This window comes from Podarcis bocagei (assembly GCF_964188305.1).
Source record: "Podarcis bocagei genome assembly, chromosome: 1".
Taxonomy (NCBI): domain Eukaryota; kingdom Metazoa; phylum Chordata; class Lepidosauria; order Squamata; family Lacertidae; genus Podarcis; species Podarcis bocagei.
In genome coordinates, this window is record NC_138125.1 from 7,432,007 (window position 1) to 7,459,000 (window position 26,994).

Genomic DNA, 26,994 nt, shown 5'->3' on the forward strand with positions numbered 1-26,994 from the left:
TGGGCTCTCGCCCAACCAAGTACATAAGAAGAACCTGCTGCCCATCAGTGGAAGCTCTTAAGTTGGAGCTGAACGCAACAGCCCTCTCCCCTCCCTCCTATTTCCTGCAACTGGTATTCAGTCTTGTCCAGCCTCAGATAGTGCTGGCAGAACATATACATTGTGGCTGCCAGCCACTGCTGGTCTCATTCTCCTCCAAGGATCTCCTCCAGTTCTAAAGTCATCCAAGTTGGTGACCATTCCATAGTCATGGTGAAGAAGTCCTTCCTTTTTTGTCCCGGGTCTTCCAACGTTCAACTTCCTTGGATTCCCCCTGAGTTCTGATATTATGGACAGGAAGTAAAACTTTTTTCTGTTCACTTTTCCCACATACCATGAATAATAATTTTATACACCTCTGTCACATCGCGTTGATTTAGCAGGAGGCAGGTGTAAACCTTTCTCGTAAGGCATCCTTTCATCTATCAAGCAGTCTGCTTTTCAAATGCTGTCGCTGGAGATTTTACTTTGGCTCGATAAGCAGTTGAAAAATATCTTAAATAGAAAGATCAGTGAGAATTTAAGTGCAAATACTTTTTTTACACACACACACACACACTTATGATCTAGATGCCAGAATTGTGACTGTACTGTCATAATTATGTACGCTAAGGATCAACTATTAAGACATTGTGCGAATTATATTATATATTTATACTCTCAATATAAAATAGTTTTTAAACATTTGAAGATAGTGTTTTATACGACAGGCCCCTTATATTGTCTAATTAGTTTAACAAGATAATAAAGTTGATGAGACTTTTTTACGTAGATGTTTACATTATATACTATGTTTTAGAATAGTATTCTATTACAAAGAAAAATGAGCAAAATAATCTAACAGCTTGCCCAGCGGTGAGCTTATATGCGGAATATTGAAAAAATGTGACAACAGTACTTTTACGTAGAGCAGATTTTCACAGCATCCTGAAAAATCACAGAGATTGGTGGTTCTTAATTGTACTCGGAAAAAGCGCAAGACATTTTGGCAGGAGGGAAATGAACATACTTCTCTTGGTGCCAGATTTATTTTTGTTCCATTTCCATAAAAGAAGGGCACCCGTTTTTATCTTCTGAAGCAATATTGGGTGCTAAAATGGCCACCCTAGCATGCTTACTCGCGAGCATGTCTGCCCAAACTCCTTGGGACTGAGCAACTGTGAAGGCTGTGGAGCAGCACCGCTGCCTTTTAAAAGTAGGTGCCTTTAAAGGCGAACAAACGGTTGCTTAACTTCGCATTTTTTCAATTTTTTTTATTACCAAGTACTAAGCAAGCGCTCTCTCTCTCTCTCTCTTTCTCTCTCTCTCCCCCTCCGATAATGCTTTTGTAGACAAGAGCGAAGGGGTGGGGAAGAGGAACGACTTGTGATTTCTTCTCGGCCCCTTCCCATGGAGAAGTTACTTTCAAGTCAGCGAAAGTCCTTAGCCTATGATTAAAAGTCTTTGCCAATTAGCGCTCGACAACTCCTATTCATCCCCTCCCGGTTCAAGATGAGTAGGAGACTAATAAGGCCGTGTGATAAAAGGGCAAAAGGCACCGAGACAGCCAAAAAAAGGTCTTAATGAGCCCTCCTTCGTTTATTTGTCCCCCTAACAGCTGAACTGTTGCGCCCATTGATCCTGTTCAAAAGGCCGTGCTCTGAGCCCGGCAGGCTCCAGTGGGCATCTTCAAACCGCCGGAGAAAGGGAGCGCAGGAGTGTCTCCCTTGGTGTCACGCCAAGACCAATAAAGCCCTGGCCGATCAGTCAACGAAACTCCAGCCCCCACCATTAGCCCCACTGCCACCACCCTCTCCCAGCCCGCCCCCCTCCCCTCTCATCCATCACCCTTTGAGATTTATTTCCTGGCTGCAGCGGACAAGGAGGCAGATGGAGGGTTCGGGGATTGTGCAGTAGTCAAGACCTCGTCAACGGCTGTCACAGGAACCCTTGTTGTAGAGCAAACTCGGTGACGGGCACCTCTTGGTCTCAAGAAAAAAGGAGCTCTCCATCCCATCATACAAACTCCCTGCCCTCAACGGCTTATGACATCACAAAGGACACTCAAAAACAGGGGCCCGCAATGGCATCCTGTAGCACTTTTAAAAGAGAATTAGTGGTTTTAATTATGGCCGTCGTCTGAAAGGGAGCCCAGTGGAGTTCACCAGGAGGCCTTTTTGATCAAGGACCTTGGCTAGAACAATGGTGCGGAACTGTGACTACGTACGGAGGAATAGTCGGGCTGGGGTGGGGGTGCGGGGGCTCTCTCCCCCCTCCGCCCCTGAATAGCTCGCCAGTGATCTTTGAATGCCAAGCAAGCTCCTAAAACCTTCCCTCTTCATTAAGCGGACATTTCTATACAGGGCCCTGTGTAAGTGCTCTGGAGTCTAGCAGCTACACAATTGGAGCAGGGTGCAGGGGGGCTGAGAATCCCCACAGATTCTGGCTACTACTTACCCAAGTGCTGAAGGGCCCTGAGTGACTTAATTCATTAAAACAGGTTGCTATTAATTAACTGTCATAATCAAATAAAGAGCCATTATTTGCATTTCTTAACGCCGTTCCCTTTTAGTCCGCAAGCGAGGAGGCGGTGCGTGGAGTGGGGAGGGATTATTTTAACACAAAAAATATATATTAGGGGTTTTTTTTAAAAAAAACCCAGCACACGCACACAAGAGAGAGAGAGGAAAAAAGAGGGTGAAAAGAAAAACACTCTCCCCCTATTCGCTTTCCACAAATTCTCCTTTTCAACATGTAAGCAGCGGGACCGGCAGCTAATTACAAGGACCAGATCGGCAAAAGGAACAAACAGGGGAGGCAAAACGCAAATAGGAAAGTAATTAGGAAAATGCAGAAATGTGTTTACTTGGCAACCGGTTTGTGCAACTGAGACGAAGGGAACAAGCACGGCCCCTGGTTGTTTGAGAAACTTGGGGAGGCTGGTGGCCCCAGGAGGACCGCCGGAATTAAACTTCTGCCCGTTGGCTTCGTTCGAGCACCGCGGCCGCTGCAAGGAATGAGGAGGCCTCACTCTGGACGCGCTTGGTGGGTGTTTGGTGGCAAGCCGGTCTTTGCTTTCCAGAGGGCAACCAGGGTCGGGCAATCAGTTTGGTAACGAAATAAGGGTTGGGGTTACTGGGAGACTCAGGCACCTGGTGACATTCTACAGGGAACCAGACAGAGGGTCTTCTCGGTAGTGGCACCTGCCTTGCAGAACACCCTCCTGTCAGATGTCAAACAGATAAACAACTACAGTCATACCTCGGGTTACAAATGCTTCAGGCTGCATTTTTTCGGGTTACGGACCGCCAAAACCCAGAAGTATCGGAATGGGTTACTTCCGGGTTTCAGCAGCCGCGCATGCACAGAAGTGCTAAATCGTGCTTTGCGCATACACGCCGAATCGCAACCTGTGCGTGTGCAGGCGCATTGCTGCGGGTTGCGAAAGTGAATCCCACACAGATCATGTTTGCAAACCGAGCGTCCACTGTATTTGACTTTTAGGAGACATCTGAAGGAAGTTTTTAATGGCTGGTGTTTTACTGTGGTTTTAAGATTTTGTTGGGAGCTGCCCAGAGTGGCTGGGGCAACCCAGTCATAAGGGGGGGGCATATTATTATTATTATTAACCCTGTTTCAAGAGACTCTGGCCCTTTCCCTGCAGGCAGTGCTTTGGGAGCAGGACAGCACAGAGTTTCCAGGTGTGGGTAAGAGGGCGAGGGGCTGTTCAGGTGGGCCTTTTGTCCTTGCACCAGAATTGTCCTTGGACTCCCAACTCTCATCAGCTCCAGCATGCATGGGCAACAGGCAGGGACAAAGATGGCGTCATTCCTCCTCTGGTCGATGCTATGGAGAAACAACCTGACTGTTTGCAGGCACTGCAACTGTCTTTTCACTCTCAGCGATTTTGCAGTGGCAAGAGGATGCCACAAAACAGGCAGGAAAACTGAGTAATTTATCTGTTTATTCGATGAACGATCGTGCACCCACGGGTTTAAAAAAAACACCTCTCAGACCAGCTAATTCAACGAAAAACGAAAACAAAAATGAAATATACACATAAAAAAAAGCAAATGTAGAGGAGCATTAGAAAACTGCCCTTCCAAGAGAATGAGGGAGGTGTTCACAGTGAGATCCAGCACCTCTTTTTCTGGAAAAATAGCACTGGGTTCAACTAATTCGAGTTTTTGTCTCCATCCTCCTCCCTGCTGAGTTCCACAAGGGCAACTCTGAGATTAAGGAGGAGGAAGCTAACAGGCACTGGAGATGGATGTAAGAGACAAGTCAGGCAGGTTCGGGATGTTTAAGAGTCAAAAACAGCACCCTGAATTAGCCCACTTACCCACCAACCCAAAAGAGATGGGGAGCTAGTACAGCTGTCTTAAAACAGCCGAAATGCACCCAGTCCCAGTTAGCAACCTAGCGAGTGCGTTTTGTACTAACCACAGTTCCCAAACTCAACGACAGCTCCACATTCAGTGCATTATGAGCATATGAAGCTGCCTTCTACAGAGTTAGATTATTTGTTCATCTAGCCCAGTATTGCCTTCTCTGACTGGCAGTAGCCATCACCATAAGGATAATGAATTTTGTATTGATGGTGAGTAATCCTGATTGAAGACCGAAGGCCAAAATTCGCAGGAAGATATAAGCTGCTTTATACCATGCCAGGCCAATGGTCCATATAATTCAGTATTGTCTGCACTGACTGGCAGAAGCTCTCCAGGGTTTCAGGCAGCGGGCATTCCCAGCCCAACCGACAGATGCTGGGGATTAAACCCGGAACCTTTTGCATGTAAAGTGGACGCTCAACCGCTTGATTTATGGTCCCACCTCTTTGGGTAATTACAACAATCCTGGGATGCCACCAGAAAATTTGTTCGGAGGCTGCAAATGGTGCACGGAAAGGAGCGCTGTGCCGATGAGGCTGCTTGGCTCTCCAAATAATGGGCTGGATTTAGTAGCCCTCAGGAGGCTCCGTTGAAAGTTCCCATCGACTCGTTTGCAGGGGACTTATTTGGCAATGAGCACAGCTCCTCCAATTGCTCCTGATCTAGCTGAGGGGTGTTGGCACATCTTCTCGTCAAGTCTTTCCTTCACTTCTCAATGCATTTTCCTGTTGCTTTTCTGACTGCAAAAAGGCTGTTCCTTTCTGAAAGTGGATCTGTTGCACTTGGGCCACAGAACACTTCCATCTGTTTTAAACACCTGCCCTTCAATTTGTGCACAAACTACTGATAGCATTGGATGACTAAAGGTTTCAGTAAGGTAAAGGTAAAGGGACCCCTGACCATTAGGTCCAGTCGTGGTCGACTCTGGGGTTGCAGCGCTCATCTCGCTTTACTGGCCGAGGGAGCCGGCGTACAGCTTCCAGGTCATGTGGCTAGCAGGACTAAGCCGCTTCTGGCAAACCAGAGCAGCACACGGAAATGCCGTTTACCTTCCTGCCAGAGTGGTACCTATTTATCTGCTTGCACTTTGACGTGCTTTCGAACTGCTAGGTTGGCAGGAGCAGGGACTGATCAACGGGAGCTCACCCCGTCACGGGGATTCGAACCGCCGACCTTCTGATTGGTAAGCCCTAGGCTCTGTGGTTTAACCCATAGCGCCACCAGTACTATCGGCAAAAAGAGAAATGCTTCTCTGTCTACTTTCCCAGCTTGCACATTGTTTTGGTTTGTTTGATGCCATTTCATAAAGCCTCTATCATTTCACCCCTTTCTTAGACCCTCCCCCAGTGCCAGATCTATGGATAAGCTAGCAGTTCGAAAGCACGTCAAAGTGCAAGCAGATAAATAGGTACTGCTCCAGCGGGAAGGTAAACGGCGTTTCCATGCACTGCTCTGGTTCCACATGACCCGGAAGCTGTACGCCAGCTCCCTTGGCCAATAAAGCGAGATGAGCGCCGCAACCCCAGAGCCGTCCGCGACTGGACCTATCGGTCAGGGGTCCCTTTACCTTTAAACAAGCTATAGCTTAGGGCCCCACTCTCTTGGGGGCCCCCAAAAAATTTAAAGGGGGAAAAACTGGATGTACATTTCCAAAATATAAGATAAAAAACCAATAAAATAAAACCTACATACAGCAACAGTGCTTTGTGTTGTGTAGGCTCCTATGATGTAAGTCAAGGGCCCCGCCTGCTAGCCTGCTCCCTAAAATATCACTGGTTTGCTCATTTCTGTATCAATTACTTTGATAAAACACATATTTTGTTATGTGCAAATGGCTTTAGATACCTATTAGGTCCATCAATTACCATATAGCATATATTCAACATAAAAAACAGCGACCATTTGTTGTTGACAAAGGACAGCTGGACATATAAAGGGCCCCATTACCTTTAGTAGCTTAGCGCCTCATCAATCCTAAATCTCTCCCCATTTTTTTTAAGCAACCCAGAGCTTGGCTTCACTTCCACCCATAGACTGTTCAACTGACATTATCTTCTTATATTTCATTATTTCCCCAAGAGTTATTTTCTATGTGTTGTCCACAGCTCCTTCACTTTGTGCCTTGCTGAAAAGTCTCCCTGCCCTTTTTCATTTGTCTCAACCCCTTAAGTTCCTTCTTCAGGTGTTTCACGGCTTGCAAGATACTGCCCTGCTGGGGCTCGTCTTCCGCTTTCTCCGTGTAAAGGAGGAAGTGTTTGATGGCTTCTGACAGCAGTAGTTCTGGGTCTTCCCTTCCCGGCTGAAGGTGCAACATCCTCTCACAGGCAATTGCGTAGTTCTTGTGCCAGTTGACCGGGTGCACTTTGTGGGTGCTGACGATCTCCCTGTACAGCTAGGGACAATGGGGGAGAACTCAGTTTTGAAGGCTCTTCCGAACAAGATGGATCTGATTTAAATCACTAGTCAAATATTTACAACCAGATGAAGGTTTCATTTTGGGAATAATAAATTTTCAGAGTAGTTTTTACAATTACAGTGGTACCTCTGGTTACGTACTTAATTTGTTCCAGAGGTCCGTTCTTAACCTGAAACTGTTCTTAACCTGAGGTATCACTTTAGCTAATGGGGCCTCCTGCTGCCGCCGCCACCGCGCAATTTCTCTTCTCATCCTGAAGCAAAGTTCTTAACCCGAGGTACTATTTCTGGGTTAGCGGAGTCTGTAACCTGAAGCGTCTGTGACCTGAGGTACCACTGTATATCAAAAATTACCGATTTGGTTATACTGTTAGAAATACATAGACCGATCATTATGAAATTATTGTGAGGTTTAGTAAGTTACCGTATACAGTAACCATAGGAACGCATTAATTGAATTTCAATGCATTCCTATGGGATTTCGTGCTTCGCTAGACGAAAAATTCGCTAGACGAAAAAACTCGCAGAACGAATTAATTTCGTCTTGTGAGGCACCACTGTACCTACCTTGTAAGCGTATGTATAAAGCTGGGCTTTCACATCCGTAGACACACGAGCCGTTTCCGCAAGGTCAAAAATGAAGAAGGCTGTCTTCATCCTGCAAAAAAGAGGAAGCTGTTAGGAGCTCAGCCTACACTTGAGTAGGACCCTGGCAGAGACACATGCCCGACTGGCACGTTCTCTCCCTCCTGGTCGATCGTTCAGGAGCTTCAAAAGCTTTCTTCAGCCCGAACGTCACAGCAACCGATGCCAACTGACACTGGCACACTCAGGGATCCGCAGAGTTTGCGCATCATGCGTAACAGACCTCAGCAACTCAGCATTTTAGCTAATCTACTTTATTTACCTATAAACACACATGGAGCACTGCAACATGGCTCCCTCTCTCTCTAGCATCAGACAGCAAAGAGAAAAAGAACAAAGGACAATAGTCCCACTTCACGGAACACAGTAACACAAACATCCTGTCTCCGTCACTTCCCACTCTGTGGAGTCAAAATATATACCGTCATGTGATAGACAATAATCCCATGACTGCAATCACAGAGCAGGAATTCTAACAGAAGCACATGACTGTCAGGGTTAAAGGTTCTTTAAATACCAGTTGGTGCCCATGAACCAGGGTTGGCTGAGGACACAGAGCCAGAGAAACTATGCCAGAGGTGTGGTGCCCAAGATGGTGGCAGTATAGAATAATAAAATTCTAGAGTTGGAAGGGAACTCCAGGGTCATCTAGTCCAACCCGCTGCAATGCTGGAACCTCAACATGCAGGGGGCCCCATCCAATTTGAAACCGTACAGGACCCTGCTTAGCTTTGCAAACAGGCTAGCAGTTGTATTGCTGTATTATTGCTGGGTTGGGGCTAAGCAAAGGAGGCTTCCAAGCAGCCTTCCTATACTTGACGGTGTTGGACTACAACTCCCATCATCCCTAGCTAGCAGGACCAGTGGTCAGGGATGATGGGAGTTGTAGTCCAAAAACAGCTGGAGACCCAAGGTTGAGAAACACTGCTTGAAATTATTTGCATTCACAAAGGTTCACGCAGACACTATTTGCATCTGACTGCAGGTCACCAAATGCTGCTTCCTATATTTCTCCAATGCCTTCATTGTGTCACCTGCTTATTAATTACAGAACTGCGGAGTTGGAGGGGACCCCCAGGGTCATCTAGTCCAACCCCTGCATTGCTGGAATCTCATCACCGAGCTCCCCCACCCAATTTGAAACCATACGGGACACTGCTTAGCTTTGCAAACACGAAAGCAGTTTTACTGCTGCAGCTTCTGGCGCAATTATCACAGGAAGGTAGGAAGCTGCCTTATGGCTGGACCATTGGCCCATCTAGCTCAGTATGGTCCACACTGAACGGCAGCAGCTCTCCAGAGTTTCAGGACAGGGGATCTGGAGATGCAGAGGATCGGAGCTGGAACCTTCTGTGTGCTCCACCAATGAGCCATGGCCTTCTCCTTAAAGGAAGCAACCTTACACTGTCTTGGGCCATTGGTCAATCTAGCTAAGGGTCACTGATTCGTGGTGGTTCTTGGGGGGTTTCAGGAAGGGGCACTCTCAGTCCTACCTAGAGATGCTATCAGGGACTGAATCAAAGACCTTCTGCATTCAAAGCAGGGGCTCTTCCACTGAGCTATAGCGATTCTTCAACATCAACTTCATTGGACTGGTAATGTTGTTCGCATGCCTGATTATCGTCTTCCAAAGCAACTACAGTCATACCTCGGGTTACAGACACTTCAGGATGCATTTTTTCAAGTTACGGACCCACCGAAACCCAGAAATACCAGAACGGGTTACTTCTGGGTTTCAGGGGTCACGCACGCGCAGAAGCGCTAAATCACAACCCGCGCGTGCGCAGACACGCTGCTGCAGGTTGCGAATGCTGCAGGTTGCGAACGTGCATCCAGCACGGATCACGTTCGCAACCCGAGCGTCCACTGTACTCTACTTAAAAATGGACTACTTAAAAACTACTTAAAAATGGAAAGCGTAATGCTGGTGGTCAACAAAAGAGGTTTAAAACTCTAATCTAAAAAAAATGTAGTATAAGCACTGACAACTGGGAAACACTGGCCTGCGAGCGCTGTAATTGGAGAACAGCCTTCGCCAAAGGTGTTATGGACTTTGAAGATGCTCGAACTCAGGACGCAAGGGAGTAACATGCTAGGAGGAAGAGACGCTTGGCAAATCCACACCGTGATCAACTCCCACCTGGAAACCCATGTCCCCTCCCCACTGTGGAAGGACGTGTGGATCCAGAATTGGCCTCCATGGTCACTTATGGCCTCAATGCTAAAACCCTGTTTTGGAAGACAATCTTACTCGGCTATGAGGGATCGCCAAAGAAGAAGAAGAAGAAGATAGTCGTTTCCCAAATGAAGGCCCATGTGGACACCATGGTGTCTCCCTTCCTTTTAAAACCCATTCAGAAGGGGAAATGTGGGGGGTGGGTGGATTGGGGGCTCTCACCTGGCTTGCCACATCTCTTCGTTTGCCACCAACTCCCATGAAGATGAATCGAACCTTTAAGAAGTGAACAACAGGAGCTGATTAACTGGATCATCAGACATGAAAAGGTCACAGAGAGACTGAGAATATTAAACAGGGTCACGCTGTACAAACACTGGAATTTGGCGCTCAAAGACATTCTGCGTCGGGGACAGCAGAATTCTGTGGGGCGCCTGAACTGTGGGATGTCGAGCGCATTTGCACACCATGTCTCATTCTGCAAAGCATTCTGGTTATGATGGAAGAACAAAGAGCAACACGGGACAAAAAAACACCCCTCCCTCTAATTCTTATTTAGTTGCCACTCCAGCTCCTGAGATTTCAGAAAGCACAACTCACGTGCCCACAGACATATCTTCACAATTAGAAGGACTAGAAGCTTGATTTTTAAAAACGCCTTTAATGTTTTGCCCGTAACCTAGCCCTGTGGATGCTGCTGGGCTACAATTTCCATCACCCTTGACCACTGGACCATGCTCGCTGGGCCTGATGGGAATTGTAGTCCAAAGCTCCCGGGGAAGTCTGGTGTAACGCACCGTTTTTTTCGCTCCATAAGACGCTCCTGACCATAAGACGCACCTAGTTTTTAGAGGAGGAAAGGGGGAAAGCCCCATTTTTGGGGGCTCTGCTCACAGTTGTGCAGCTTCTTTTGCAAAGGGGGAAAGCCCCCTTTTTTGAGGATCAGCTCAAAGTTTTGCAACTTCTTTGCAAAGGGGAAAAGCCCCCTTTTTTGAGGATCAGCTCACAGTTGTTGAGCTTACTTTGCAAAGGGGAAAAATCCTGTTTTTATGGGGTTCAACTCACAGTTCTGCAGCTTCTTTAGGAAAGGAAAGGGAGCAGTTTCTACAGTTTCCAGACAGATAATCATATGTTGCTGGGAAAACATACAGCCTCATTCCGCAGAACATTCAACAGTGGAGGCCTGGGCCGGAAAGGGAGCCAGCGACAGACCACACATTCACTCCATAAGACGAACAGACATTTCCCCTTACTTTTCAGGAGGAAAAAAGTGTGTCTTGTGGAGCGAAAAATACGGTATAAGCCACCCCATTTCTGAGGCCAACACCAAGGCTCAAGAGCTAAGGTTGCCAAGGAAGATTGGGGGCAACTAGCCCAGATGTAACTGCACCCAAGTTCCTCATCCAGGTTTGCGAACTTTCAAACCCTGCCACCAGTTCTGCTGTTCTCACCTCCCATATTCCTCGCTCCAGTTGTAGAGGTTTCTGGTTCTCTCAATCCACTCTCCGGGGTCGAAGGGAGTTTCCGAAGGCACCAGCTTCTCGCAAGAGCCCCACGGCCAAAGGGAGTGGCTTTTCTTCCAGGTGGGGTCACCTTCGTGGAGCCCAATGCAGACAAAGGTTTCTTTGCTGTTGCAAACAAGCCACACAAAAAACAAAAAAACAAAATACAAATGGGAAACTATTTTTTTAAAAAAGATTTTTATTGATACAGCAAGAAAAAAAAAACCACAAATACCAAATTACACACCAGAATAACCATAGACACATAATTTTCTTAGCAAACAATAAAACATATATTGGTCTTAACACTAAAGACCCAACCTCCCATCCATTCCATATTTCGATTTCATATTACTTATTGCCAATACACACTTTTATCATAATTAAACTTACTCTTAATATATCTAATTTCTTATATCTACTTTGCAACTATTACTGAAGTTCCTCGAATGCTGCAACAGAATTTAAACTACTATATTTATTTTTCAGATATTCTTTAAAAACCTCCCATTTTGAAACAAATTCCTGTTTTGATTTATTCTTTATTTTTTCTGATAGACCATGGGAAATGGGAAACTAGAGCAGCAAAAAAAATCACCACCACCAATATTATTTATTAATTTGCATTCAAGATTGGATTTACTGCAATGCACTCTGTTAAAGCAGCAATTAAAACATTCACAGCAGGGGGTTAAAGTTAAGAGAACAGGTGGAACGCTCATCTAAACATGGGTCCTTTAAGAGCTGGCAGAATGTCAATACTGATGGAGGCCTCTCATATGTCAACAATGTAGCTTGGTTCTGGGTAACAAGGAAACCACCACATGCAGAAGGCAGAGTTTAACAATTAAAACTGTTAAGAGAGTGATTAATTAGGCTAGACTTCCCACAGCAATTTAGAATCTGTGGAGAAGACGTTGCTGGACTAGAGAAATCTGTGGTCTGCTCTCACCATAAAATTAAAGACTCAGAGGACCTTGCAGGTCATGTGTTCCAGCACTGTACACAACTGACACCCACCTTCCTGTAACTCACGGTCACTCTGGAGCAACACAGAACATATATTTTGCCATCTGCTGTGCAATAAAAAGGTGTACCATCTCAGGATCACTGGGGAATGAGGAGTGGGTAGCGAGACGATTTGCAAGGTACTCTGGTCACATCCTGGCTTCAACGGCCAAAACTCAACACTTTGAACTGAGCTCAGAAAAAGACTGGTAACCAATATGTACACAGCCCTCCACAGAAAACCAATAATTGCAAGGATATAGCTATTCTTATTAACAGACTAAACATAGGGAATAACTTTCTGACAGTAAGAGCTGTTTGACAGTGGAAGTTGTGGACTCTGTGTCCTTGGAGGTTTTTAAGCAGAGGTTGGACGGCCATCTGCCATGGATGCTTTAGCTGAGATTCCTACATTGCAGTGGGTTGGTCTGGATGACATTTGGGGGCCCCTTCCAACACTATGATCATGTTAAGACTTCTTAGTTCTTTGTTATGCAAATGTCTCCAAGCAACTGACAACACACTTAGAAAACATGGCCAGAAATACATTACACCAACAAAATAATTTGTACGAAGTACCCACAACTCATTATTTTTAAGGACCCACCTTATTTCCGAAATATTAACTTGTTTTAAACTGTTTTCAATACTCCCAGTACATTTCCGAGCACAATTCAAAGTGTTGGCGCTGACCTTTAGAGCCCTAAATGGCCTCAGCCCAGTAGACCTGAAGGAGCGTCTCCACCCCCATCGTTCTGCCCGGACGCTGAGGTCCAGCTCTGAGGGCCTTCTAGCAGTTCCTTCACTGCGAGAAGCAAAGCTACAGGGAACCAGGCAGAGGGCCTTCTTGGTGGTGGCGCCCGCCCTGTGGAAAGCCCTCCCATCAGATGTCAAAGCGATAAACAACTGACATTTAGAAGACATCTGAAGGCAGCCCTGTTTAGGGAAGTTTTAATGTATTTTTAATGTTTTAATGTATTTTTAACATTCTGTAGGAAGCCGCCCAGAGTGGCTGGGGAGACCCAGATGGATGGGCAGAGTAGAAATAAATTATTATTATTATTATTATTATTATTATTATTATTATTATTATTATTATTATTATTATTAATAATAATATTATTTCAATAGTTTTGCTGTAACCCACCCTGGGACATCATTAGTGTGAAGGTAGGTAATGAATTATAATCACAAGAAAAACGTGTGTGTGCTCAACATATATACATACACACAACACACACCTATACCCATTCTGGATGTAAACATGAGTGTTCAGGAGGAAAGCTGTATTTTGGATTGCAGGTTCAGACACTATAGAAAGCAAGGGTGGTTAACTTTATTTTTTAATGAACCCAGGAAGAATCAGAGCTTTATGTGTGGTGACACCAGAAGCCTACTTTGTATTTAAAAAAAACAAAACAAAATTGTTGCCGCTATCAAACTTGGGGCGGGCGAGTAGTTTTTGGGGACACAGAAAAACGCTTAGACGACCCCAATAAGGGCCCCAGGTGGGAGATTAACCTCCCCTAACACAGAGCAATTTGAGAATGCAACTGATGCATTTTTTATGGGAAAAAGGAATGCTATTATGTGAACAGGAATGCTTACTGTTTATTTACTTTGAGAAAGTGATGGAGATTAAATGTGGTCGTCCCATCGGGCAGTGTCCCTTCCAGAGGATTCCACCGGTTCCCAGGAAAAATGACGCCAGGCAAATGTTTTGACATCTTCAGTAAGTACCAGTGGTAAGTCATCATCTAGCGCAGGCAAGACGAGATGAAATTAAAGACGAGGCCTGTGGGCTTCTCCAACACGAAGCACCATCGATGTAAATAAACATACCTAAAACCTGACACTAAGGCTGCTGTGATGGCCTGGGATTCGGACTCGGAGGCTGAACCTGAGGAATCCCAGCCTGCACAGGAGTCCCCGCCTCCAGAACCACCTGAGCCGGGGCTGGGGCCTGAGCCTGAAGGGTCCTCACCTGTGCTGGATCCTCAGGTGCAGGCGTCAGCTGAGTCTGCTCTGGCTCCTGAGGGGATGGAGGACCCATTGCCTGCAGGTGCTCCACTCTCAGCCCCGTCAGGGGAAGCTGAGGTTGCCTCTGGGTCCGGTAACCCTCCAGCCTCTCCTGAGCTGCAGAGGCTCAGGCAGAGAGGCGGAGGGAACTAAGTTCCCGCAGGAGGCGTGCACACCTCCAGGCCAGGAGAGGCGAGTCACCAGAGGATTGGGGCCGCCCTATGCCTTGGGGAAGATAAAAGGCGGCCAGCCCCAGTCCCAAGTTGTGGGAGCAACATTGTTGATTGCCAGTTCCAATACATTCAGGACTGGCACTGTCCATAAGAAATCCAGTTGCAGAAGACTTAACTTAAACTTACAATAAGACCAAACCTTAACACTATCTATGTACAGAACACAACACCAGAAGGAAAAGCGACAGAAAGAGAAAGTGAAACCCAGACTCCTTCTGGCCTATTATAATACAGTGGTGCCTCGCAAGACGAAATTAATCCATTCCGCGAGTCTCTTCGTCTTGCAGTTTTTTCGTCTTGCGAAGCACGGCTATTAGCCGCTTAGCGGCTATTAGCGGCTTAGCGGCTTTAAGAAAAAGGAAACAAACTCGCAAGACGTTTCGTCTTGCGAAGCAAGCCCATAGGGAAATTCGTCTTGCGGAACGACTCAAAAAACAGAAAACTCTTTCGTCTTGCGCGTTTTTCGTCTTGCGAGGCATTCGTCTTGCGAGGTACCACTGTAGTCAGAATGACCTTGACAGAAGAGATAACAGAACCAGTTTAACCTAGCTGTACTCAGCTTCTCTGAAGGAATAACCCAAACATCATGAAACTTCTGCTTGTTTCTTTCACAGAGAGAAGCTTCCAGAAGCCTCTTGAATTAAGTAGATTAGGAAAGATCGCTACACACCAGATCAATACTTTCTGCACTAAGAAATGCAAACTGACAGGGTTGGGAGCAGTGCCGGATTTACGTATAAGCTAAACAAGCTATAGCTTAGGGCCCCACTCTCTTGGGGAGCCCCCCAAAAAATTTAAAGGGGAAAAAACCGGATGTACATTTCCAAAATATAAGATAAAAAAACAAATAAAATAAAACCTACATACAGGAACAGTGTTTTGTGTTGTGTAGGCTCCTATGATGTAAGTAATGGGCCCCACCTGCTAGCCTGCTCCCTCAAATATCACTCGTTTGCTCATTTCTATATACGGTGGTACCTTGGTTCTCAAACTTAATCCATTCCGGAAGTCTGTTCCAAAACCAAAGCATTCCAAAAACAAGACATGCTTTCCCATGGAAAGTAATGCAAAACAGATTAATCCGTTGCAGACTTTTAAAAACAACCCCTAAAACATTGTATCTCACTATTAATATACTTCTTCTTAATTGTATTTCAGTTCAACAATTACTTTGATAAAATACACTTTTTTGTTACGTCCAAATGGCTTTAGATACCTATTAGGTCCTTGAATTACCATATAGCATATATTCAACACAAAATATATAGCATATATTACCGTATAGCATATATTCAACACAAAAACCAGTGGCAATTTGTTGTTGACAAAGGACAGCTGGACATATCAAAGGCCCCAATACCTACAGGAGCTGAGGGCCTCATCAAACCTAAATCCGGCCCTGGCCAGAAGTGTCACCTGCCTGACCTGAAACTCTGGTTTAAACTGCTCTCGGCATCAGCAAGACTGAGCTACATGGCAGTGGCGTAGCGTGGGTTGTGAGCACCCGGGGCAAGGCAAGTAATTTGCGCCCCCTAACCCGTGGATTTGCGCCCCCTAACCCTAACCCCCAGATGTTGCGCCCGGTGCGGCTGGCCCCCCCTGCACCCCCCACGCTACGCCACTGCTACATGGACCAATGTCTGGCCAGCACAGCAGCTTCTCATGCCTTGCAAGTAACTGTCATCCCACACTCTGTAATGTATGCAAACCTCGCTTTCCACCTACTTCTTGGTCGACCAAGGTAACGTCAGGTCTCACTCCCTCACAATAATGGAGGTAACGGAGAGAATTGCCGGGCAAGTCCCCTCTCAGCAGGACGATGGCATCCGGAGGCATGGAAGACAAAAGGTTCCTCCCAAAGCGGTCGACGACGTAGTTCCGGCTTTGGTCGCAGACGCTGGGCGGAAAGAGATAATGGGAAAGAAAAGGGAAAGCTGTTTTGTGTTGCTTTTAGTCCATCCCCAAGTAGCTCAGCTAGATAAACAGGAGAGAGAGAGACACAGCGCGGCTTTGAATCCCAGGATTTGTAGCATTTGCAAACCCTTCCAAAAGCAATGACAGGCCACCGGGCAGCGTAGTGTTTGTTTATTAAGGACCTGACATTCTCTACATTCAATGCAATAATAATAATAATAATAATTAATAAAAATAATAATTTTTTATTTATAATCTGCCCCTTCCCGGTTCAAAAACCGGGCTCAGGGCGCCTAACAACAAATTTAAAACACTTAATTGTAAAAGCAGCATAAAATATGGTATAAAAACATGAATAACAATAAAAATCAAAAATCAAAAATCAGATAATCCCCCGGACTAGCTGGCTGAATTAGTCCTACTTGGGCCAGCGAGGAGGCCAGGGGAGAATTAGCTGTGGGGTCTCAGAGCGGGTGCTCTTCATAAAAGCAAATTGGTGGGCATCACTACTGAATTAATTGTGGGATGTATCTTAATTTATTGATCTCTTGTTTTATGCATTTTCTTACTTGTATGATCTTAGCCGCTCTGAGCCCGGCTTTGGTCGGGCAGGGCGGGATATAAATAAAATTTTATTTATTTATTTATTTATTTATTTATTTATTTATTATTATTATTATTATTATTATTATTATTATTATTATATTATTATTATTATTATTATTATTATTATTATTATTATTATTATTATTATTATTTCCTCTGGCAAAGGAGTTTGCAGAAGAACAAGGCTCCACATCCCTTCAGCAGACAGAGATGAACTCGACCAGAGATGGAGGACTTGTTGGAGTCGATCTCGCAGCAGGTCCAGCCAGCATCTGATGTTGGGAGTTGCATTTAAAACATAGGGAGGGGCAAAGATTCCCTGGCCTAAATAGAGCCAATCATCTCACATAGAGGAGGAAGAAAGGTTGTTTTCTGCTGCTCCAGAGAAGCGGACACGGAGCAATGGATCCAAACTACAAGAAAGAAGATTCCACCTAAACATTAGGAAGCACTTCCTGACAGTAAGAGCTGTTTGACAGTGGAATTTGCTGCCAAGGAGTGTGGTGGAGTCTCCTACTTTGGAGGTCTTTAAGCAGAGGTTTGACAACGATATGTCAGGAGTGCTCTGATGGTGTTTCCTGCTTGGCAGGGGGTTGGACTCGATGGCCCTTGTGGTCTCTTCCAACTCTATGATTCTATGATCTCATTCAGCAGACGGCAGCTTTGGATGGTCAATGGCAGAACTAGTATTGAAGCCCTGATGCAAGGCTGGATTTAGGTTTGATGAGGCCCTAAGCTACTGAAGGTAATGGGGCCCTTGATATGTCCAGCTGTCCTTTGTCAGCAACAAATTGTTACTGTTTTTCTGTGTTGAATATTTGCTATATGATAATTTATGGACCTAATGGGTATCTCAAGCCATTTGCACATAACAAAATATGTATTTTATCAAAGTAATTCTTGAACTGAAATACAATTAAGAAGAAGTATATTAATAGTGGACGGATGCGGGTGGCGCTGTGGGTTAAACCACTGAGCCTTGGGCTTGCCGATCAGAAGGTGGGCGGTTTGAATCCCAACGATGGGGTGAGCTCCCGTTGCTCGGTCCCTGCTCCTGCCAACCTAGCAGTTCGAAAGCACGTCAAAGTGCAAGTAGATAAATAGGGACCGCTCTGGCGGGAAGGTAAACGGCGTTTCCGTGCGCTGCTCTGGTTTGGCAGAAGCGACTTAGTCATGCTGGCCACATGACCTGGAAGCTGTATGCCGGCTCCCTCGGCCAATAAAGCGAGATAAGCACCGCAACCCCAGAGTCGGCCACGACTGGACCTAATGGTCAGGGGTCCCTTTACCTTTCTATATTAATAGTGAAATACAATTAAGAAGTACAAGGTGAGTCTTTTAAAAGAGGCACCATGGAACATGTGTACTCTGTATCCACAGGGCCTCACCCTGTATATTAATAGTAAAATAATTATTCAGCTCTAACTTTAAATGATTTTTTATTCATAGCAAACTTAATAATGCAAACACATTGGCATTTGGCAATAACAAAAGTTCCTTTAGAAACAAAATTTACAAAGACTCATAATTTTTGGGGGGCCCCCAAGAGAGTGGGGCCCTAAGCTATAGCTTGTTTAGCGTATAAGTAAATCCGGCACCGCCCTGATGCAGCGTTCTTGCTAAGATCCCAGGTGGCACGTTTTTAGAAGACTCTCCCATCCTGCCCAAGCAGTGCGAAGTCTTAAAGGGTTCTAAGCAAGAGCTAGTGTAGCAAGATGATTGGACTACAAGAAGGGAGACCTGGGTTCAGATCCACGCTAGGCCCTGTATACCTGAAGGAGCGTCTCCACATTCATCGTTCAGCCTGGACACTGAGGTCCAGCTCCAAGGGCCTTCTGGTGGTTCCCTCACTGCGAGACGTGAAGCTACTGGGAACCAGACAGAGGGCCTTCTCAGTAGTGGCGCCCACCCTGTGGAACACCCTCCCGTCGGATGTCAAACAGATAAACAACAATATGACATTTAGAAGACATCGGAAGGCAGCTCTCTGTACAGTATAGGGAAGTTTTTAATGGTTGATGTTTCATTGTGAATACGGTGGTACCTCGGGTTACATACGCTTCAGGTTACAGACTCCGCTAACCCAGAAATAGTACGCCGGGTTAAGAACCTTGCTTCAGGATGAGAACAGAAATCATGCTCCGGTGGCGCAGTGGCAGTGGGAGGCACCATTAGCTAAAGTGGTGCTTCTGGTTAAGAACCGTTTCAGGTTAAGAACAGACCTCCGGAACGAATTAAGTACTTAACCCGAGGTACCACTGTATTTTGTTGGGAGCTGCCTAGAGTGGCCGGGTACGAATAAAAGAATAAAAAAAAACCTGTAGTAGTAGCAGTAGTAGTAGTAGTAGTAGTAATAGTAATAGTAACAGTAATAGTAATAAATAGGCCAATTGCTATCTTTCAGCCTAACCTATCTGGCAGGGGTGTTGTGAGTAGGGACGTCAGACAATTTCAATGGAAATGGAAACGGAAGGGGAAAAGGCTGATGTTGCTTACATGTCCCATGTCCAGAATGGAAATCAAACCAGTTCGGGATTTGTTGCTGTTCCTGCTCCTTCTGATATGTAACTGATTATGTCCCCCTCCCTGTTTGCATTCCCTTTCCTTTGCCCAGGGTGGAATGGGATGTAGCAGCGAGATGAATAACGTAGCATTTGGCGGAAGGCAAACTGCAGTGGAACGGAAGCTGCGCTGCCTGCGATGGATACAAGGCAGAACAGAAGACGATGCCTCCTTACAACACGAGTTGTGTGGCTAAATAAGGAAGCGAGAAGAAGGTGTGGCCGCCCTGAACCACTTGAGGGAACAGTGGGAAATGAACACGACGCTAATTGGACTTTTAAGCCCATTCTGCAAAGCTGAACCCACTGTGCTCTTTCTTGCAGTTACCTGTAATTAGAGTAGATTTGTCCGGTAACCAGAACGGCAGCAAGAAGCCATTCCAGGGAGCGAAGAACTCGCCTGTTTTCAGCTACCCGCTCTGCAAAAGAGAAAAGCGAGGAGAAACCGAGGCCGGCTAGAACAGCAACCACCGCATTGCTCTGCATCCAGAATCGCTCAACCTGCGGAAGGACAGACAGACAGTGTTTCCCCAACTGCGTAGAAATGTGATGGGTATTAGACTCATAGAAACGCAGAGCTGGAAGGGGCACTACGGGGGTCATCTAGTCCAACCCCCTGAAATGCAGGAATCTTTTGCCCAACGTAGAGCTCATGCTCCACCAACTGAGCTATCCTAGGTATCGTAGTAAGGATATATTAATTATAACTGATTCTCTAGAGACCCGTGTGTTTGGATTAACACAAAATGGCTTGTGCCTGTTTTTAAAATGCAGGGCTTGCACCTAAAGAGACCCAGTAGTGGAGTTTAAATCTCACTGTTAGGCAGATTTACTGACGCCTAAGAATAGGTTTTTAAACCTTTTTAATACATCCCAGCTCTTAAGGCACCTGGTCTTAAGACCACAGACTGCAAGGTAAGTTTAAAATGTTTTACTTACAGTCACTAGGTCTCAGAGTTGAATTTTCCTTAGTAGCAACAATAAAATGCAGGTAAATGTGCTTAGATGAAATATATACAGCAAAGCAGCCTCAGATACATATGAGAGGCAGAGAACAAAGTTGATGTATTTCTGCTTCCTTGCTTGCAGCGTGATAGAGAGACAGAGAAAGGATGTGACATCACAGAGGCTACTCTAGTAATTGAGAACTCTGTGGTCCTTAACCCCTTCACATACTAACTAGCACTGTTAGGTTTGACTGCAAATCTCCCACACAATGCATGTTTGCAAAACGCTGCATGGAGTTCAGCTTTAGTGAATATAGACCTGGGAGATTGTCTTTCGATTTTCCAAAATCTAGAGGAAGGGCCACTGCTCACTGGCAGAGCATGTGCAGAAAGCCCTAGGTTAAATCCCTAGCATCACCAGCAAAGAAGGTAATCTCTGCCTGGGAGAGGTGGAATTTTCAGGTTTAAATTTTAGTTGCATGTAATTTTAGTTACAACCTGGCATCTTCTTTCATTTTGCCAGTTTATAAGGAGCAGGTATAAAACAACAGAAACAAGGGAACACATCAACATTATAGAAAAAAGAGAAAAGTATAAGGTATGCTGAAAATTATTAGGTTTTCTCCAGTCCTCAACAAAGTCAAGCAGAGATACAGCACTCATGTCCATAACATGTTTTCTGCGAAAAAGGGAAGGAACCAAGAGTTGATGAATACTATAAATTTAATCAGTCTCATTATCTGAGATATCACTATCAGTTTCTCTTTTGGGTTCTTCGTATTTGTCACCATATCTATCACAGACTTTCTTTTTTTTTTTTTTATTTTTTTTTATAAAGATTTTTTATTGCGTTTCTTTTCATAGATTAACAAATTTGTTTACATGGCAACATACAAGAAACATTTTTTATATATATATATAAGGAAAAATAAAAACAAGAAAAAATGTTATGAAACTTTCCTTAACATCTTTCAGCAATTCACTTTTGGACCTCCTCACATCCTCTCAGCATTGCATTCATTGTTCTAGCCAGTTCAGCAATTTGTTATCTTGTTTCCCATCTTATTATACCTTTAAATATATTATGTTACCAATTTCAAAAAATTGTAATTTAGTTTTAACATACTTAATAAACATAATAATTTGTTTCAAATATTTCTCGTTTTTTCTATCAATACTTACTTTATCATTTCTTGAAATAAATTGCGGAAACATAACATTTCTTAATCGTGCACTATCTTAACATTCAAACAACTTATAATGTTTTTGCAAATAGTCCTTAAATTTTTTCCAGTCCTCCTCCATAGTTTCTTCGCTCAGATCTCGGATTCTGCCAGTCATTTCTGCCAACTCCATGTAGTCCATCAACTGCGTCTGCCAGTCCTCCAGTGTGGGTAAATCTGGTGTTTTCCAGAACTTAGCGATGAGAATCCTAGCTGCTGTGGTTGCATACATAAACAAGGTTCTGTCCTTCTTTGGCACCTTCCGGTCCACCATGCCCAAGAGAAAGGCCTCTGGTTTCTTAGAGAAGGTATATCTAAATACCTTTTTCAGCTCATTATGTATGATTTCCCAGAAGGCCTTTACTTTCGGGCAGGTCCACCAGAGGTGAAAGAATGTCCCTTCTGCCTCCTTGCATTTCCAACACTTATTATCAGAAAGATGATATATTTTAGCCAACTTGACTGGAGTCATGTACCACCGGTATACCATTTTCATAATGTTCTCTTTCAAGGCACTACATGCCGTGAATTTCATACCGGTGTTCCATAACCTTTCCCAGTCTTCAGACATAATGTTGTGTCCCACATCCTGTGCCCATTTTATCATAGCAGATTTAACTGTCTCATCCTGTGTGTTCCATTTAAGCAGCAAGTCATACATCCTCGAAAGTACCTTAGTCTTTGGTTCTAGCAGCTCCGTCTCCAGTTTCGATTTCTCCAACTGGAAACCCACTTTTCTGTCCATTTTAAATACCTCTTGAATTTGAGCATAATGTAGCCAATCTCGCACCTTACCTTTTAATTTGTCCTGGCTTTGGAGCTTCCAGTTATCTCCAACTCTTTCAATCAGTTCCCAATACTTTGGCCAGTAGGCCTCCATATTGGGCTTTTTTTTAGAAATCTTGGCTTCCACAGGTGATAGCCACCTCGGGGTCTTGCTTTCTAATAAATCCTTGTACTTCATCCAGACGGCAAAAATTGATTTTCTGACAATATGATTTTTAAACAATTTATGAACCTTCGCCTTGTCATACCACAAGTATGCATGCCAACCATACACATTATCAAACCCTTCCAGATCTAGGACATCGGTGTTTTCCAACAGGAACCAATCCTTCAACCAGCAGAAGGCTGCAGCTTCATAGTACAACCTTAGGTCCGGCAGGGCAAACCCCCCTCTTTCTTTTGAGTCGGTTAGTATTTTAAATTTTATTCGGGGCTTTTTGCCCTGCCAGACAAACTTAGAAATATCCTTCTGCCATTTTCCAAAACATTCCATTCTGTCCACGACCTGAAGGGTCTGAAATAAAAATAGCATTTTAGGCAAAACACACATCTTTATAGCTGCGATTCGGCCTGACAAGGTAAGTTTCAATCTTGACCAAATATCCAAGTCTTTTTTAATTTCCAACCAACATTTTTCATAGTTATCTTTAAAAAGGTTTAAATTTTTGGTGGACAAGTATACCCCCAGGTATTTCACTTTTTTAACCACACTTAGCTCTGTCTCTTTCTGATACTCCTCTATCTCTGTAGGTGTCAGATTTTTGACCAAAACCTTAGTTTTTTGTTTGTTTAACTTAAATCCCGCCACCCGACCAAACTCCAAAATAAGTTCCAAAACTCTTTTTGTACTAGATACTGGCTCCTGTACTGTCAAGACTAGGTCATCTGCAAAGGCTTTCAGTTTGTATTGTTTCGCTCCGACCTCTATACCTTGCACCAGCTGGTCCTCCCTAATCATATTCAGCAATACCTCCAGAACAGAAATAAATAGCAGAGGGGATAAGGGGCACCCCTGTCGTGTCCCTTTTTCAATTCGAAGTTCCTCCGATACCACATTGTTCACTATCAGTTTAGCTTTTTGTTCTAAATAGATTGCTTCTAATCCATTTTCAAACCCCCGTCCCACTCCCATCCCTTTCAAGTTCTTCTTCATAAACATCCAAGAAATGTTGTCAAATGCTTTCTCCGCATCAATAAAGATTAAAGCAGCCCTTGTATTTCTAATTCGCAACAGCTCCAAAATATCAATAATGTTCCTGGTATTGTCCGACATGTGTCTACCAGGGAGAAAGCCTGCTTGGTCCTTGTGAATTACTTCATTTAATACATTTTTAAGTCTACTTGCTAAAATGTCTGCAAAAATTTTGTAATCCACATTCAGGAGTGAGATGGGACGGTAGTTCTTAAGCTGAGTCTTTTCCCTTTCTGACTTGGGAATCAATGTGATAAATGCTTCTTTCCACGTTTCCGGTGCCTTCCTCCCCTCCATGATCTGGTTACAAACCTCCAACAACGGTTGTATCAAGAAATCCTTCAAAGTTTTGTAATATTTGGAGGTGAGTCCATCCGGGCCTGGAGATTTGCCCAGCTGCATGTTTTGGATGGCACCTTCAATTTCCTGTTGAGTTATTTTGCTGTTAAGAATTGATCTTTTATCTTGACTTATTTTAGGTAGTCCATTTGTTTCCAAAAATTGGTCCATTTCCGATTCTTTCTGAGGCCCCTGTGCGTAGAGCTCTTTGAAATATCTGTGGAAGCACTTTCTTATTTCTTCTGGTTTCTGAACTATTTTTCCTTGAATCTCCAGATTTGTAACCGTATTTAACTTTTGTCTTTTTTTCAGCTGCCAAGCCAGCAACTTTCCACATTTATTTGCTGATTCAAACGATCTCTGCTTCATTTGTTTGATTTTCCACTCAATCTCTTGATTGATCAGTTTCGAATATTGTGCTTGATGAAATTTGATCTCTCTTAGCACCTCTTTAGATTTCGGTTTGATTCTCAATTTTTTCTCTCCTTCACTTATTTTCTCTAAAATTTTTTCTTTTTTTCCATTCCAATATTTTCTTTTTATCGAATTCTGTTGAATCAGAAACCCTCTCATTACAGCTTTACTTGCATCCCAGATTGTTCTTTTCTCCACCGTAGTGTTCAAATTTATTTCAAAGTAGTCCTTTAGTGTTTTTTGGGCCTTCTTCACAATCTCTTGATCTCTTAACAAGGTGTCATTCATTCTCCATCTGAAGGATCCAGTTGGGAAAAGTCTCAGTTCCATTTTTATGGCATTGTGGTCGGAGCAGGTTTTTGGGCAGATTTCCACTTTTCTCGTTTTCGGAGCCAGCCCTCTAGATATCCAAATTTGGTCGATTCGTGTCCATGACAAGTGGGCCTCAGAAAAGAAAGTTCCTTCTTTACCCAAGGGGTTCCTTGTCCTCCAAATGTCAATCAAGTCCATATTGTCTGTCATTTCAAAGAAAGTTTTAGGGAGTCTGCCGTCTGTTGTTAAGTTTTGATTTTGGGATTTGTCCATATTTGTAGACACCACCCCATTCATATCTCCCATCACAATAATATTAGCATAGTCCAAATAGTCCATCATTGTCTCATGCAGCTTCTTGTAGAATTCTGATTTTCCATCATTTGGCGCGTAGATTCCTAATATCAAAATCTTTTCCCCTTGTGTTTGGATTTCAATTGCGAGGATTCTTCCATGATCATCTTTAAATAAAAATTTTGGCGACAGGTTCTCCTTTGCATAAATTACAACACCTCTTTTTTTAACTTTGTCTGATGAGATAAATTCTTGGCCAAGTCTTTTATTGATTAATACTTTCCTGTGGAGCCTAGTCACATGTGTTTCTTGCAAACATATTACATCCAATTGTTCTTTTTTTAGGATATGAAATATCCTTCTCCTTTTTTCCGGAGAATTCCCGCCATTTATGTTCCAACTAAGTAGCTGCAGAGACATCCTGTTCTATTTAAGATGTTCTTAAGATGGGGTGTCTTCCTTTTGTTCAGATCCCGAAGGTATAGGCGTTGGCCCACTTCCGGGCGGTGCTGGTGCTGGTAAAACTGGAAGCCAATCCGCTCCTTTTTGGAGATCTTCTCCGTGGTCGTGAAGGAACCTTTGGTTATCTTCAGGTGTTCTTATTTTAACCTTCCTTTCTTTGTAGGTGAAGGATAATCCCTGTGGAAACTCCCACCTATAGGGGATTGCGTTGTGTCTCAGCAATTTTGCTAATTCTGTATAGGTGGCTCTAAGGTCCAGCAGCTGCCTCGGGATATCTCTGTAAATTTCCACTCTTTTGTCTTGTATTTCAATTGCTTTTTTGAAGTGAAGGCCTAGGATCTTGTCTCTCTCTTCCTTTGTTCTTAAAATTATCAAGCAGTCTCTGGATCTGTCTTTCCTTACCAGTCTTCCCAATCTATATGCCGAGACAATCCTAAAATCCGTGTCTTCCTTTAAACCCCAGAACTTCGAGAATTCCTGTGTTAAGTATCCAATCAAGTCTCCTTGCTCGAGTTCTGGAATACCTCTCAATTTGATGTTGCTCTCACGATTTTTCAGTTCCACCATTGACAGATAGACTTGTTGTTCACCCACCTGTTTGTGCAGGGGCCTAACTTCTCCTTTTATTTCTTCAACCTCTTTTTGTAGGACTCCCACTTTCTGGATTGCTTCTCCAGCTAATTCTCGATTTTCCGCTGTTGCTCCTTGCAATTTCTCTATGGCTTGCGTGTGCTGGGAAACTTGGTCAGTCAGTTTTTGGATCGAGGAAGTTGCTTTATCTATCTTCACAGACTGATCGTCCACCTTCTGATTTAAACTTGATAGTTGCTCCAATATTTGTTTTAATAGTGTGTCTGACCCACCTGCTGCCATATCTTCCTCAGTGGACTTCTCAGTTATTTCCCCTTGTTCTCTATGAGACACCAGTACAGCTGGAACCGACGAACGGCGTCCTTGGGTCAATGTTGTTTGTACAAATTGTGCTGGTCTTCTTTCCTTTTCCTTTTCTTTTTCCTTAGCCTCTTTAGTTTCCTTTGCTTTAGACGCTCTTGTTCTCCCTGCACCACTCATTACACATCTGTCAATGTTCAAGGTCAAATTGTCTATTGTTCCATGGGAAAGACAAATTCAGGAGTAAACAGCCAGTGAGATGGAATTCAAAACAAAAGTCAGTTCCCAGGATTTTGTAATCCGAAAGCCCTGTAGGGGGAGTGCCACCCGATTTCAAAGACAAGGAAGGAAGTAATCCGCCATTAAAGTTCCAAATTGTTTCAAAACAGTAAATTCGTTAATCCAAAAGTCCCTTCATAAATTCAAGATCTCCCAAAGCACCTTTTATAAATCGACAAAGTTTCACGAAAGGTGCTTGTAACAGTATCCCAATCAGTCTTTTCTGCTCAAATGTAACAATTACTTTCTAGCACAGTTTGCAACTGTTTCCGCAGTTTGACACAGTCTCTCTCTCTGGCAGCCCGACAATCTGGCTCTTTAAAAATACAGCCCAAAGAAGAAAAAAGATAGGAGGAAAGTCACCATC

At 44.1% G+C, this 26,994-nt stretch overlaps 1 protein-coding gene across 2 annotated transcripts in view; it reads right to left on the reverse strand.

Moving 5' to 3' along the window:
- Nucleotides 1-5,747: 5,747 nt before the first annotated feature.
- TMEM260 (transmembrane protein 260) overlaps nt 5,748-26,994 on the reverse strand; it is a 68,624-nt gene continuing 47,377 nt past the window's right edge. The window contains exons 10-16 of one of the 2 annotated variants that reach the window (XM_081192453.1): nt 19,817-19,989; nt 16,133-16,304; nt 13,764-13,912; nt 11,097-11,273; nt 9,868-9,921; nt 7,392-7,482; nt 5,748-6,801 (exon numbers count right to left, since the gene is read on the reverse strand). In XM_081192453.1, coding sequence (XP_081048579.1) covers nt 6,520-6,801; nt 7,392-7,482; nt 9,868-9,921; nt 11,097-11,273; nt 13,764-13,912; nt 16,133-16,304; nt 19,817-19,989 — 1,098 coding nt within the window. In that variant the 3' untranslated portion in view covers nt 5,748-6,519. Of the gene's footprint in view, nt 6,856-7,391; nt 7,483-9,867; nt 9,922-11,096; nt 11,274-13,763; nt 13,913-16,132; nt 16,305-19,816; nt 19,990-26,994 lie in introns of both variants that reach the window. The other variant, XM_081192454.1, reaches the window with a different exon arrangement.